The sequence below is a fragment of the Plecotus auritus genome, assembly GCF_963455305.1.
Source record: "Plecotus auritus genome assembly, chromosome: 8".
NCBI classification, from domain to species: Eukaryota; Metazoa; Chordata; class Mammalia; order Chiroptera; family Vespertilionidae; genus Plecotus; species Plecotus auritus.
In genome coordinates this window covers 38,261,115-38,275,158 of record NC_137782.1, presented here as the reverse complement: position 1 = coordinate 38,275,158, position 14,044 = coordinate 38,261,115, and the positions used below count along the sequence as shown (strand labels likewise).

At 39.6% G+C, this 14,044-nt stretch overlaps 1 protein-coding gene across 3 annotated transcripts in view; it reads right to left on the bottom strand.

The window, feature by feature from the left end:
• The window catches only part of MYOM1 (myomesin 1), a 153,414-nt gene that overhangs the window by 131,239 nt on the left and 8,131 nt on the right, over positions 1-14,044 (bottom strand). For 2 of the 3 annotated variants that reach the window (XM_080685527.1, XM_080685528.1), the window contains exon 2: positions 3,925-4,261. In XM_080685527.1, the coding sequence (XP_080541653.1) occupies positions 3,925-4,238 (314 nt within the window). In that variant the 5' untranslated portion in view covers positions 4,239-4,261. Of the gene's footprint in view, positions 1-3,924; positions 4,262-7,335; positions 7,522-14,044 lie in introns of those variants that run through there. The other variant, XM_080685529.1, reaches the window with a different exon arrangement.

Sequence of the window (14,044 nt, the reverse complement as noted above, 5' to 3'; positions counted from 1 at the left end):
TGTTTATTTCCATATTTTTTTATCCTCACCTGATGATATTTTTTCCATTGATTTCTAGAGAGAGTGGGAGGGAGGGAGGGAGGGGGAGAGAGAGAGAAAGAAAACACTGATGCAAGAGAGACACATTGATTGGTTGCCTCCTGCACATGGCCCGACCAGAGCCAGGGATGGAACCTGCAACCCAGGTACACGCCCTTGACCAGGAATCTGAACAGTCTATCCTTCAGTGCACGGGCCAATGCTCTAACCACTTGGCAACTCCGTCCAGGGCTATTATTTCCACCTTAATGTGTGATCCAGCTTACTGAAAAGAAAAGAAGGTAATGTATTTTCCATATTGCCATATTATCTGTATACATCTGCCTTATTTCATCCCAACTCCTTATACTATTGGCATTAGGAAAGGGATCCTCAGGTCATGCACTGGGCTGTCTGGTACATGTGTTGACTTTCTAGTGCAGTGTTTCTGAGCATTGATGAGTCACAAAGTTCTCCGAGAATCTGATAAAAGCTACAGCAAAAAAATTCTCATCTGTGCCTAATTTTGCACATAATTTCAGATCATCCAAGACTTGGTTGAAACCTATTTATGGACAGAGTTTAAGAACCTTTGCCTAGTGGTTATAAAGTGGCCATGAGTACCATTTCTCTTTTAGTCCCTGATAATATTTGTGGATTGCTAGCATAAAACAGTAATTGTGTATCATTTTGTTTTCCTGAATTACTTTCTTTTGTCACTGTGACTAATAATAAAGGCATTTAGAATAAGCCTCCAGAATTTATTTTATAACCCTTGGCTTGGAATGCAATTGGTATAACCACACTGACTCTGGATGAGCCATTGTTCTTAAAACTGAGGTCAGCCAACGCCTGAGCACAGTATAAATCTCCAGTTTCCACTTTAACACTAGACATCTAACTACAAAGCAGAGGCTAAAATTAGATCACACCTAGTGCTTATACATAGTCCACAGAATTGCAGTTCCAACCCTACCGGTTTTAAGAAACAACTGACCACAATCCAAAGAGAGATATTTCACTTAGCAGGAAAAAGTTGCTCTACTTTAAAAAGGCTAAAATAGGACCTATAGGAACTATGAAGATTTTGAAATGTTCAAGAAATATTATCTGCACGTATTAGCTCTAGGTCTAAAAAAAGAAAGATTAAAATATTCCCAGAATTAGATTGGCTTTCTTTTCTTTTACATTGCATTATACAAAGGAAAAATATTGGCATTTTCTTCCTTCTCATTTCTAGGTTAACATATTTTTACCAAGAAGTATGAGTTATTCAAATACAGAAAGCCATTAATAAATACCTACCTACATAAATACTTGTACATACATAGTAGGAAGTAACAAGATATGAGGTTGACTATAGAAAAATAATTACAGTACTGTTTCCTATAGAAAGCTTATTATGTGAGACTCTTTATAGCTAAAATGGCTAAGTCTTCCAATGATTACATAGAGCAAATGTTTTCTGAATAAAATATAAAAATTCTCAAAAGTTTAATTACTAATGTTTGTTGTAATAGATCAGATTATGAATAAATATAAATACTGCATATGTGGTTAAAACTGTGTAAAACTGAAATAATTTTAACATAAAATTTAGCAATACTAGTAGAGTTGAAGAAGTAAAGAACACAACTATACAAATTCATAAATTCTATAGATTCTACAGCATTAGGAAAATTCAGTAAGTACACAAGGAGTTACATTAACAATGGTATGATAATTAAATACCATCTTCTATAGACTCAGAACAGATAGTCCAGGAAAATGGATATTTCAAATACAACCCTCCTCTTTTATAAGACAGCTGCTTTCCTAAATGAGGTTATTAAACATATCTGTGGGATATTGTTCAGGAGAGCAAAATGATGCTATTACATACAGATCATGTTAATTCCTCCCAACTTTCCTTTGCAAGGCAGTTCATTTGAAGCAAGTGCTAAAAGAAATGAATTTCTCTCAGTGACAATATTTCCACATTTGCAGCCAATTTGAGATCCTTATGAATATCCTATGGCAGAATATGACTCATGAAAGTGAGATTGCAAAATGAGCCTGTTCCGTATTAAATGGAATTTAAGAATGTTGACATCATACATTCCAGGTAAACCCCACCGGACTCTGGCTCTGTTACCGAACATAGCAGAAGCTCCCAGGAGGTCACTGTCAGTGCCCATGAAATGACAGGCCTACATCAGGTGCTACTTAATCCCAATAGGAAATCAGGAATTTCTGCCTTCAGAAGCCTTCTTCACTTCTGTTCATACAAACCACTGTGTTATTTCCTCAATAACTATTTTAATTTCCAGAAATACATGCCTTTTCCAGGTGTCCTAACAGATATTTTGTGGGCTCAAATTTTGTAAGACTTAAAATTTCATTATGTTTAGAACAAAGATGCAACCTATGTCAGATGGTTTGGAAAGAATTTGAAGCAGCAGGTCCTTATTTACCACATAGCCCACTGTTAAAGTTCAGCAATTCTTTGTGAGGACAATAGATTGATTTTTAATGAAATCACATGCATCTTGCCAGGGGGCTTTAATCCCATAAAACATTTCATTCTGGGTATTGAAAAAATTAAAATTAGCTTGGACTGAGAAAGTAAATATCTACTCAGCAGACTGCAACAACAGACAGAGTAGCCAACAGCAAAGTCACAGGAAACATTTCTCCCAAGGAACACTACTGGTATAAGGTGTCATGGCAACTCCCTTCTTTGAGTGACCACTGAAACTTTTTTCTCTAATATAAAGACTACTAGGTTGCTGTTTGAAATTTTATCAGTAAGAATGTGACATCGCACTCTTGCCTGGAAGACCTCAGGAGCTGTTGACACAGAAAAGCAGCTTGATCCCCAGCCCCAGAGCTGATTCCACATAAGGGGTTTAATAGGACAGTCCATGCTTCCCTCAACTTCACTGTTTCCAAAAAACAGCATCCTGGGTTCCCTTTGCAGACCAGACTTGCATCTAAATTTCACTCTTTCTAGAATCCTATAGTAACTCTTTCTTTGAAATGGGTTGATAAATCTAATTCTGTGGGACTCCAGGTTTGTTCCTGGTATTCTTCGGTTGAGTGAGTGAAGTAGGACATCTACACTAATAAAAGAGAAAGATGCAAGTTGACCGTACCTTCACTACGCCCACCAGCCAATCAGGAGTGAGTATGCAAATTAACCAAACAAAGATGGCCGGTTAATTTGCATATGCAGGCACCGAGCAGCCGGGGGCGGGACGCTTGCGTCATCGCCATGGCAATAACCAGGCATTCCGCACCGCTCCAGCTGCTCTGGGCCTCTGGGCAGCGAGGGAAGGCAGAAAGGCAGCTCTGGGCCGGAGCGAAGGCGGTGTTGGCAGCCGGGGGAAAGAAGACCCATTCTTGCACGAATCTTCGTGCATCAGGCCTCTAGTGTTTTAATAAAATGTTCCAGCTGAAGAAAATATCTGCTGCCTGAATAACAGTGCTGAATTTTAACACTGGCTTTCAGATATTGAATAACTGGAACCCATCTTCGCGGAGGTGTGGACTCCTGTGACCTGTGAATTTTAAGTTCTCTACTGCCTTCTCATCTAAGTAGAAACATTCTGAAAGCCAGGAAACCTGTTGTGAGTGTCAAAATGGTATTTCTGGCTCTCTGCTATGAATGCAACCTGTGGCAAACCGTATCTGCTTCTAAGAATCAAGCAAGGCTCCTCAAGGTGACTGTGAAGCACTTTGTGAAACTTAAAGAGATGGGGTGAAGGGAAATAAGAGGTCCCAGGCCTCCCAAATACACACACTTGCTCCACATCTGGTTTAAATGCAGGGATGCCAGATTTAAGAAGAAAAGAAAACGTGATGTGGGAGGGGGGTATTTGAAGAATGAGCCTTTGCCCTAAGGTTGGAAGGCTGCTTCTGACATACCCGTGGGAGTAGCCATAATCGTAGGCTGAGGCCGCCTTCCGACTGACTGCAGACGCCAGGGAGGACTCGGTGGTGGCCTGGGACGCCTGCTGCAGGTAGGAGGCCGATGACGATGACGCCTGGCTAAAGGCCTGGGATTCCTGGCGGTGCGCAGCCAATGAGCGGCTGCTGTAGGCCGTTGAGCCATGTGTGTAGATGGCAGAACTTTTCTTCTCCTGCTCATGGTACTGGCTCAAGGTGGTGCGAAGGTCCTTGTTACGGTAGCTGCGATCATAGTGCTCATGCAATTTCTGATAAAACGGCAGAGACATCATGAACCCCCAGGGAACCAGGCAACCTATAAGAAAGCAACAATTGTTTGAGTAAATTATTAAGGAACAAATCCTATAGAAGTAATCAAAACCAATGTGTAAACATTAATACTCTTATCTTTTCCAAAGAGTAAATGGAAAATGATGTGAAATATAGCTTAACTGGTTACTCAGTGAACTTTCTACTTCATGGCCAGCTGTCCTTGTGCAGCTTTCTTTTTCCTTTCTTCTTTCTCTCCTCCCCTCCCCTTCTTCTCTTTTCCCCCTTCCTTCCTTCCTTTCATATATATTCAGTTTTTACAAAGTTTCCCTTTCCTGGCTATTGTGCTTTTCCTCAGAACTTTTTTTTTTTAATATATATTTTTATTATTTCAGAGAGAGGGAGAGAAACATCAACTTTGAGAGAGAATCATTGTCGGCTGCTTCCAGCACGCTCCCTCCTGGGGATCGAGCCTGCAACCAGGGCAAGTGCCCTGAGTGGAAATCCAACGTGACCTTCTCAGAAAAACCAACTCTGCCAACACCTTGATCTCAGATTTCTAGCCTCCAGAATTGTAAGACAAATTTCTGATGTTTAAGCCACCCAGACTATGGTACTTTGTAATGGGAGCTCTAACAAATTAATATAAAGGCCATTGCATTAGTCCAGGCTAGAGATGATAGTGGCAGCAGTGGAAGTGTGAGAAGTGATCAGACTCCCACATGTTTTGAAGGTAGAACCAATAGTATTTGCTGAGTTTGGGATATGAAAGAAAAAGAGTGAGAAATGACTCCAAGGTTTTTGCATAATTGCAAGATTGAAGTTGCTATTAACTGAGATAGGCAAGATTGTAAGAAAGCAGCAGTTTGGATTGAAAAATAGAAGATTGATTTAAGACATTCTACATTTGGGATACCTGCTAGACATCCAAGTGGAGATGTAAAATGGAAAGTTGGGTATGTGACTTTGGAGTACAGGGTAAAGGTCCAGGATGAAGACCGACAATTGGGAGTCACCAGCTTACACATGATATTTAAATAAAAAATACAAAATAAAAGAGAGAGAGAGAGAGAGAGAGAGAGATAGGGAGAGAGAGGGGGAGGGAGGGAGGGAGGGAGGGAGGGAGAGAGAGAGAGAGAGAGAGAGAGAGAGAGAGAGAGAGAGAGAGAAAGAGAGAGAGAATGATTGTAAATGGAAAAGGAAGTCCAAAGACTAAACCCTGGAGTGTGCTTATATTGTATAGCGAGCTCTCTCAAATCTCACAAATATTTAAAAAAGGTATAGTGTCAAACCAGAAAAATTTGCTCCATTAAGAATATGAAGGTTTCTAATTCTCTAACATAAAGAAGTCAGTCATCAGTGTAGCAATTTTCATTGGGAACTTGAGCCAACAGTTCTACTGAAAGTTAAATATGTTTGCGTAGCATAGAGTAGGGAGATTTCATTAGTTTTCTTGAATAATCTGGCCACTGACAGAAGTCTACCAGCCACACTGACAACCCCGGATGTAGCAATAGTTTTATGGAGTCCCCATTCCAACTTTAATGCATTTCCTGTGTTCTTTTTAAATTTCACAAGTAAAATAGTCATTTTTTCCAAAACCTTTTCTTTAAGTTCTAAATGAGGAGTAAATCCTTCAAAATTTGCCATATTTTTTGTCAAAGTTTAAATCTACTTTTATTTAAACTATTTAAAAAGTCAGCATGTATTCCCTAGAGAAGAAAATCCAATAAACTTCACTCCAGAAATATTTATCTTCAGGCTCATGAAGGATATCAGTCTACATCGCATTTCCCAAGAGGAAAAAAAGAGCGACTAGCAAGCAACTTTGCTTCACCCCTTAAATAGATTGCTGTTTTCTGTTCTAAAATATACATAATTATCATGTGTAATTAATAATTATTACATAAATTTTGATAAAACAAAAGGGTTATAATATATTAATATAAAAGTATATCATGTTTGGAAGTTATAAAGATATTAGATATTTCTGTAATGATACATACTGCATTGCAACATGGCAAATGTTATTAGAATGAGATTCAAATAAATAATTAATGACCTTCCTATGTATTATGTTATAAGCTAAATTCACAATTCGGATGACTTGAAATGCTGTTCTTTTCACAAAATAAAATGTTTAAGTATCTTGCCCCAATTACATTTTCCACTTGATTTCTATTTTCCCCCAATATATTTATTTTTAATAAGACTTAATATTCCAAGCACATAGATAATGAATTACAAGTATACAGAGTTTGGCTTTAAGTTAACAGAGCTGATCGTCACAGCTCTGACCTCTGGAATCAAGGTACAACTACTGTCTCTTCATCAGTAAGCAAGGATTATCCCCAACACAAGACATCTAGAATATGTGGGGAGGAAAGGTGGTTTGTCTTCTGTTCCTCTAAGACCTGCATTTTCTGCTGGAAAATAATTTAGGAATTTAGGAAGAAATGCTAACCCCACAGTTGAAATCCAGATATGATACTTTTGTACAGGCATTAGAGGCCAAAAGCTGATAAAAATTATTCACAGAAAGTGTTAAATTAACTTCAGGGTTATTATGTGGAGATCTATGTTGCCTCTGAAATACTGTCTGATCATTTTCAAGTCAGGAATATCATAATAATGCACTCTTACATTTACCTACACGGCAATGTCAGAGCAAAATCACTGAGAAACTAGTGACTTCAGAGTTAATTTACCTCCTTTAGGTCTGATTTGTAATCAGGGAATACTGTAGGCGTAGGAAGGATAGAAAGTACATGATTTCCTGTCACCGCATCTCCATTCCAGATTTCAACCAAACCACTCAATTGTAAAGAGTACCTGACTCACACTTACAGTTCCATCTGAGACAGCCATTATTTCCAGGAATGGTAGCTTGATTTAAAAATAATACAATGAGCTGAGAGAATAGCTGTGCCAGCAAAAACTGGCACTCTGTTGCTCTTGTCTTCCTTCCCAGGGGCTGCACTTTCCTATTTCTCTGCTATTCTGACATCTCTTTGAGAAAACTGCTGAGCTCAGAAGATAGTAAGAAACCACACACACACCATAGTACTGTTAAGCACATAAAATATCTAGAGCATTTTTCTGTCTCAATGTCACACTTACCAGTTTCCAAAAGAGTGACGGTGGTAAAAATGTTCCAACGTGGTTGTAGGACTGGATGAGAGATGAAAAACCCACGTAGTTTGAATCCCAGAAAAAGTTAAGAGGCAGGGCTAAAGACAGGACCCTGGGGGCCAGTTCAAAAATAATGCATGTGGTCAGGCAGTAGAATGTCAGAGCCACACAGCCAGCCTTTTATGGCCAAGAAGGCAGATAAATATAGCAGCAAATGAGGGTAGTCCTAAACTGAGAGGAAAAAGAGAGGCACAGGCTGGTAGCTGCCTCAGTAATGTAATTATATTAATGCCACTCAATGGGTCTGCCTTGATTAAACCAAAGTTAGGATTTTTATTTGGCTAGAAGAGCTATTTTCAATATCACTTTATCACTAAATATTTAAAAGTGCAATGGAAAGAGTGCAATGTTGAGAGCTAAAAATAAGGGTAGTAATCTGATTCCCAACATGGACTTCATGGAATTTTAATGCCAAGATATGTTTCTGGGTGTGCTGTTCATAACGCATGTAGAGTGCATTTCAAAGATACAGGTGAAAAAGAACTTGAGGCTAACCAGACGCAAAACAAGTAAGAAATGGATTACATGTGATGGCAATTGTGACCTGATGATACAGCCATGGGTTTTTTTCATTTCAGGAAAATTCACAAAGTCAGAGCTTAAAGTTTGAATGTTTTATTTCCTATTCATTAACTAAAGCCTTTGAGAAGCAACATGTTTTAACTTTGCTAAAGGTTGAATAGGATCATTGTATCTAACAAGGGATTCTTTTTCTTTGTGTGTTTTTTTCAGACTGTATAACTAAGTAAGAGGTGGTAAAACCTGGTAGTTAGAGCCTGCACTTTTGATTCAGACTAGACCTAGATTCCAGGTCATTTTTTGCACTTAATAGCCACATAACCTCAAGCATTTCATTTCTTCTCCCTAAGCTTCATTTTCCTGCTCTCTAAAATGGGGATAACAACATCCAAATTGTGGGACTGCTGTGGAGATTAAATGTGATAATGCAGAAAACACACAATCCAGGATTGCAATAGAATAAAGACTAAGTAAATGTCAATTATTATTACTAGCACAATAATTTTAAACTCATTGTATTGAGCAGGTTATGTTCTGATAGTGCTATTATATTGTAGTCTACTTTATAAGTACTTTCTTGATAACCACAGTTAACACTATTGAGGACCTATCAAGTGCAGACACTGTGATAGGCACTTTAGATACATAATCTCATTATTTCTTACTAGAGGCCTGGTGCACGAAATTCATGCATGGGGGGGGTGGGTAGGGGTGTCCCTCAGCCCAGCCTGCCACCCTCTCCAATCTGGGACCCCTCCAGAGATGTCCGACTGCCCGTTTAGGCCCGATCCCAGTAGGATCGGGCCTAAACGGGCAGTCGGACATCCCTCTCACAATCCAGGACTGCTGGCTCTCAACTGCTCACGTGCCTGCCTTCCTGATTGCCCCTAACCGCTTCTGCCTGCCAGCTGATCACCCCCTAAACACTCCCCTGCCAGCCTGATTGATGCCTAACTGCTCCCCTGCCAGCCTGTTTGCCCCTAACTGCCCTCCCCTGCAGGCCTGCTCCCCCACAACTGCTCTCCCCTGCAGGCATGGGTTCCCCCCAAATGCCCTGCCCTGCAGGCCTGGTCGCCCCCAACTTTCCTCCTCTGCCGGCCTGGTCACCCCTAACTGCCCTTCCCTGCAGGCTTGATCTCCCCCAACTGCCCTTCCTTACAGGCCTGGTCCCTCCCAACTGCCCTCCCCTGCTGGCCTGATCGCCCACAACTGTCCTCCCTTGCAGGCCTGGTCCCTCTCAACTGCCCTCCCCTGCTGGCCATCTTGTGGTGGCCATCTTGTGTCCACATGGGGGCAGGATCTTTGACCACATGGGGGCAGCCATCTTTGACCACATGGGGGCAGCCATCTCGTGTGTTGGAGTGATGGTCAATTTGCATATTACTCTTTTATTAGATAGGATAATGCTCTGAAAGACAGGTATCATTAGTTTCAATTTGTAGCTGAGGAAACAGAGGCTTTGAGAGGCCAAAGAGCACACAGCTAGTGAATGACATAAATGCAATACATTCAGAGATATTTGAATTCCAAAGCCCATAAACTTTTTGTCATGCTTTGTCATAATCACCCTCCAGTGACACTTTGTTTATTAGAAACTAAATATTTGGAAATAGTTTTTCAATTGCAATATAGGTCTCCACTTATAACTGATGGTCAGCTTCTGACCTTCCCAAAGTATATAAAAGAATATATTTCACTTAGTTCTGATAAAATTTAACCTGGCATTTCTTTATTTAAATACACCTCTTGGTAGTGTGCATAAGTGAAATTTAGCTGTCTGGAACCTATAGGAGAATTTTCCAAGCTTTATGTTCCCCAAGTATTCACTTGTTCTCTAGACATCCAAAACAAAATGGCCGCGGCTCTTCTAAGTTTTGTCCACCAGCCACTGGAATGGTTCCCACTGAGCTATTTCTCTAGAGAACATGGTAAATTGCTACAAAGCTCAAAGCAGGAAAGAGGAAAAATAAACAAAAATAAGAATATAAATGGTCACAATACAAGCTAATATTTAATGACCACTTGCTATATGCTACTTAATGCTAACTGCTTTACAGTATCTTATTTGATCATCACACACACATAAAAACTTTTTATAAATTAGGAAACTGAGATTTAGAGAGATTAATATTCTTAAAGTCACACAACTAGAATACAACAGAAAGTTCAAACCTAGGTCTATTCTACACAGTGCCTGCTCTCCTATATATCATATTATATTGGCTTTCAACCATTTAGCTCTGTGTATGTGTGTGCATGTGTGTCTATAAATGCATAGATAGATAGATAGATAGATAGATAGATAGATAGATAATAGAGTGAGCCATGTGCCAATAATGTCCATTAGAAGGAAGAAACTATTACCAAAGAAGATTTTTAGTTATATTTCTTATGTAACAGATTAGTACTAATTATTAGATCAAAATGAACTGACTACAAATATCATACATTAAAATATTTACTGAACTTTTATCCCTGTTAAGAATGCAGAATAAGAGAAGTCCACACAAACTTGTGGAAAAACTAAAGTATCATTTACTTATTGACAGACACTCAGGGTCCCAGTGAAAGCCAAAAGAGTTTATTTCAAACAAATATACAAGTTTGACAAAAGAAGTATGAGCAAGACCTAAGTGATCTTTCTGCTATAGCATCATCTTGATACAACCTTTTCTTACAACATATTTATCCAAAATATAACTACCCAGATAATAAAATACATACTGTGAAGTACCACATAATAAAACTAAAATTTAAAAAATTTAGTTGGGCTCATACAAATAAATTATTGTGATTTAATTATAATTCCCTCATAGATGTATAATCATTCTGTTGATTACTCTGATTTAATCATAGTGTCCTATAAATGTATAATTATTCTGAAAATTTAATGGAATGGTAATCAACTCTAATTTCAAATTGCTAAGAAAACCATATAACGCAACATACTTTTTAAAAAGTGTGTAGCTACAAAAGTCTGGAAGTTAAGAAAATATTTGCTTCCAGAATTATAGTTCATTTCTTAAAAAAGTTTGAGTAGATACATTTTTCTCTTTAAACTAACTGTAAGCATATTAATATTTTTATAAGTGTGAAGTGATGAGTTTAACTAACAGTATTGTATCCTAAAAGCTAAAATAAATGTCTAAATTATATTTAGCCACCTAGCAATTTTTGTTTTAGAGTAGAAACAATGAATGAACAAAATAGGTCCAGAGACATGGATGCATGGAACAAAATGACAGATCTCAGAAGGAAGGGAGTAGGGGGGAGGGAAGAGATTAACCAAAGAGCTTATATGCATATATGCATAACCCATGGACACAGACCATAGTATGGTGAAAGCCTGGGGTGGTGCAGGGGCTGGGTGGAGGGGGAGTTGGGGGGGAATGGGGGACATCTGTAATACTGCCAACAAAACAAAAAAAATGATTTTTTAAAAAAATAAGAGAGCAATCTGCCTAGCTGGTTTGGCTCAGTGGACAGAACATCGGACTGCAGACTGAAGGGTCCTGGGTTCGATTCCAGTCAAGGGCACATGCCTGGGTTGCGGGCTCGATCCCCAGCGGGGAGGGGCATGCAGGAGGCAGCCGGCCAGTGATTCTCTCTCATCACTGATGTTTCTCTCTCTCTCTCCCTCTCCCTTACTCTCTAAATTAATAAAAATATATTTTAAACATAATAATAATCTACCTCAGGATGGTAAGAGGCAAAGAGATCAATCTCTAGACCTGAGAGAATTTAGAAAGGCCAGCATCCAGAATTTTTTGGAGGGAGTTGTAAGGATTTTGTGAATCAATTCCACACACACATTGTATGATGAGTGGGTGGTGCTTTTCATAGCACTTTAAAGATATTACTGCACTACCTTCAGCATGTATTACTATTGCTGGAGGAAAGCATACTGCTGGTCTAATTATTGTTCTATTGTAGGGAATCTGTCTTTTCTTTCTGGAAGTTTTTACTATTTTCCTTTAACTCTTCATGTACATAAGTTTCACTGTGAAGTGACCTGGTATAGATTTACTTTTATTTTTCCTGCTTCATATTCAAAGTGCATGTTCAGCCTGAATGAAGACTTTTTATTCTTTCAATTCTGGAAAACTCTGTCATTATCTCTTTTAAAATTGTTTTCCACCATTCCCTTTTTTATCTTGTTCTGGATTTCCTATTATATATACAATGGATTATCTCAATACATCCTCCATGACTTTTGACAGCTCTTTAATATTTTTATCTCTTTGTGCTATTTTAGGTAAGCCTCAATACTGTCTTCTAATCTACTACCTCAAACTGTCATTTCCTACCATTACCATACCTCATATTCCAAACTATTTCTTCCCATGTTCCTTATTTCAGTGATTGACATTATTGTCAGATACCCGGATTCCGTCTTCTCCTAGGCTTACCTTATGCTAATCCTCTGTGCTATCAGAACAATTTAAAAATGATACAATTCTGGGGTGGTGGGAGCCAAGGAGGAGGCTCCAGACATTGCTCAGAACCAGGGACCCTGGAGTGCCTGTACCCTGTGTACTCAGCTCAGAGGTGTCAAGGCCAAGTACAGGACCCTCCTCCAGGACCTGATCAACAATATCACCCTTGACGATCTGGAACAGGTTAAATCAGGAGGACATCCCCAGTGAGAAGCCTGAGATCACAGGCAGTGCCTGGTTTAGCTTCCTGGAAAGTCACAACAAGCTGGACAAAGACAACCTCTCCTACATTGAGCACATCTTTGAGATCTTCGGCCGTCCTGACCTATCCACTATGGTGGTTGACTATACAGCCCATGTTCTTAAGATCTCTGAGGAAGGGGAACTGGATACCAAGCTAACCCACATCCCCAGTAGTACAAATATATTATCTGGCAGCCCTCTGAGAAAGAGATAATAAAACTGGCTACTACAACCCTAGCCGGTTTGGCTCAGTGGATAGAACGTCAGCCTGCAGAGTGAAGGGTCCCAGGTTCGATTCCGGTCAAGTGCACATGCCCAGGTTGCAGGCCCAGTGGGGGGATGTGCAGGAGGCAACCATCAAATATTCTCTCTCATCATTGATGTTTCTATCTCTCCCTCTCCCTTCCTCTCTGAAATCAATAAAAATATAAGAAAAAAAGTTCAAAACCACACAAAAAACCTTGCTACTCCATTGAAGAAAGCCTGAGCAAGAGGGAATCTCGGTGGGCACTCCAGCAGGAGTGGTGTGAACAGCAGCTGATCCTGCTGATAGTCTGTGGCAAGGACACAGCACAGGGGTTCTACCACGGCATCCACTGCCAGGCGATTGGTGTTTCAGACAAAGAAACGGGACCACAGAGCCCTGCCACCCCTTGGACTCCCAAAACTCGCCTTCTGTTGCCCTTGGTGTTGGGTTGAGGAGTACATTACTTGTAAATGGAAAGCTATTGCAGCAGAATCACTCTGTGACTGATCCCCAGGTCGGGTGCATGGGGGGTGGGAGGGAGAGTACCCTTTGGAGGTCCAGGGTCACCATTACAGTGAGGGCAAAACAAACCCCACCTCCAAGCAGCAAGCAGCAAGCAGCATGGCTATACTGTCTAATGGCAGCCAGGAAAGTTAGCTGAGGTAGATCACAGAAGTAAAAATTTTATGATTCAGCGCCACCTACTGGAAAATAGTAGAAATACTTCTTCAGCGAAACCTGCTAGAGAAGGGTCAATAATACACAGATGCCTAGACAGAAGAGACCAACACATACCATGAATAACCATGGTAGCGAGGTAGCTCAGAAAGAAAATGCAAATTCCAGAAAGCAAACTGGAACACATGGAAATATGTGATATAAATAACAGATATTCAAAATTTCAATTCTGAAAATATTCAACAAGATGCAAGAAAACACAAACAGCCAATTTAATGCATTCAGGAATTTTTATTGTGGACCTATCAGGCCATACAGAAGTTTAATAACATTCATCTGGTTGAGTTTCAACACAGGACTACTTTCCTCACTTAACTACTTCCTAAATCTCCCTTATGTTTTTCTACTACCTTTGCCAAAGACATCAAAACTTTAAAAAAGAACCAATCAAAAATCCTGGAAATGAAGCATTCAACTAAAGAGATTAGTAGTGAACCCCTGAGCATAAGAAACA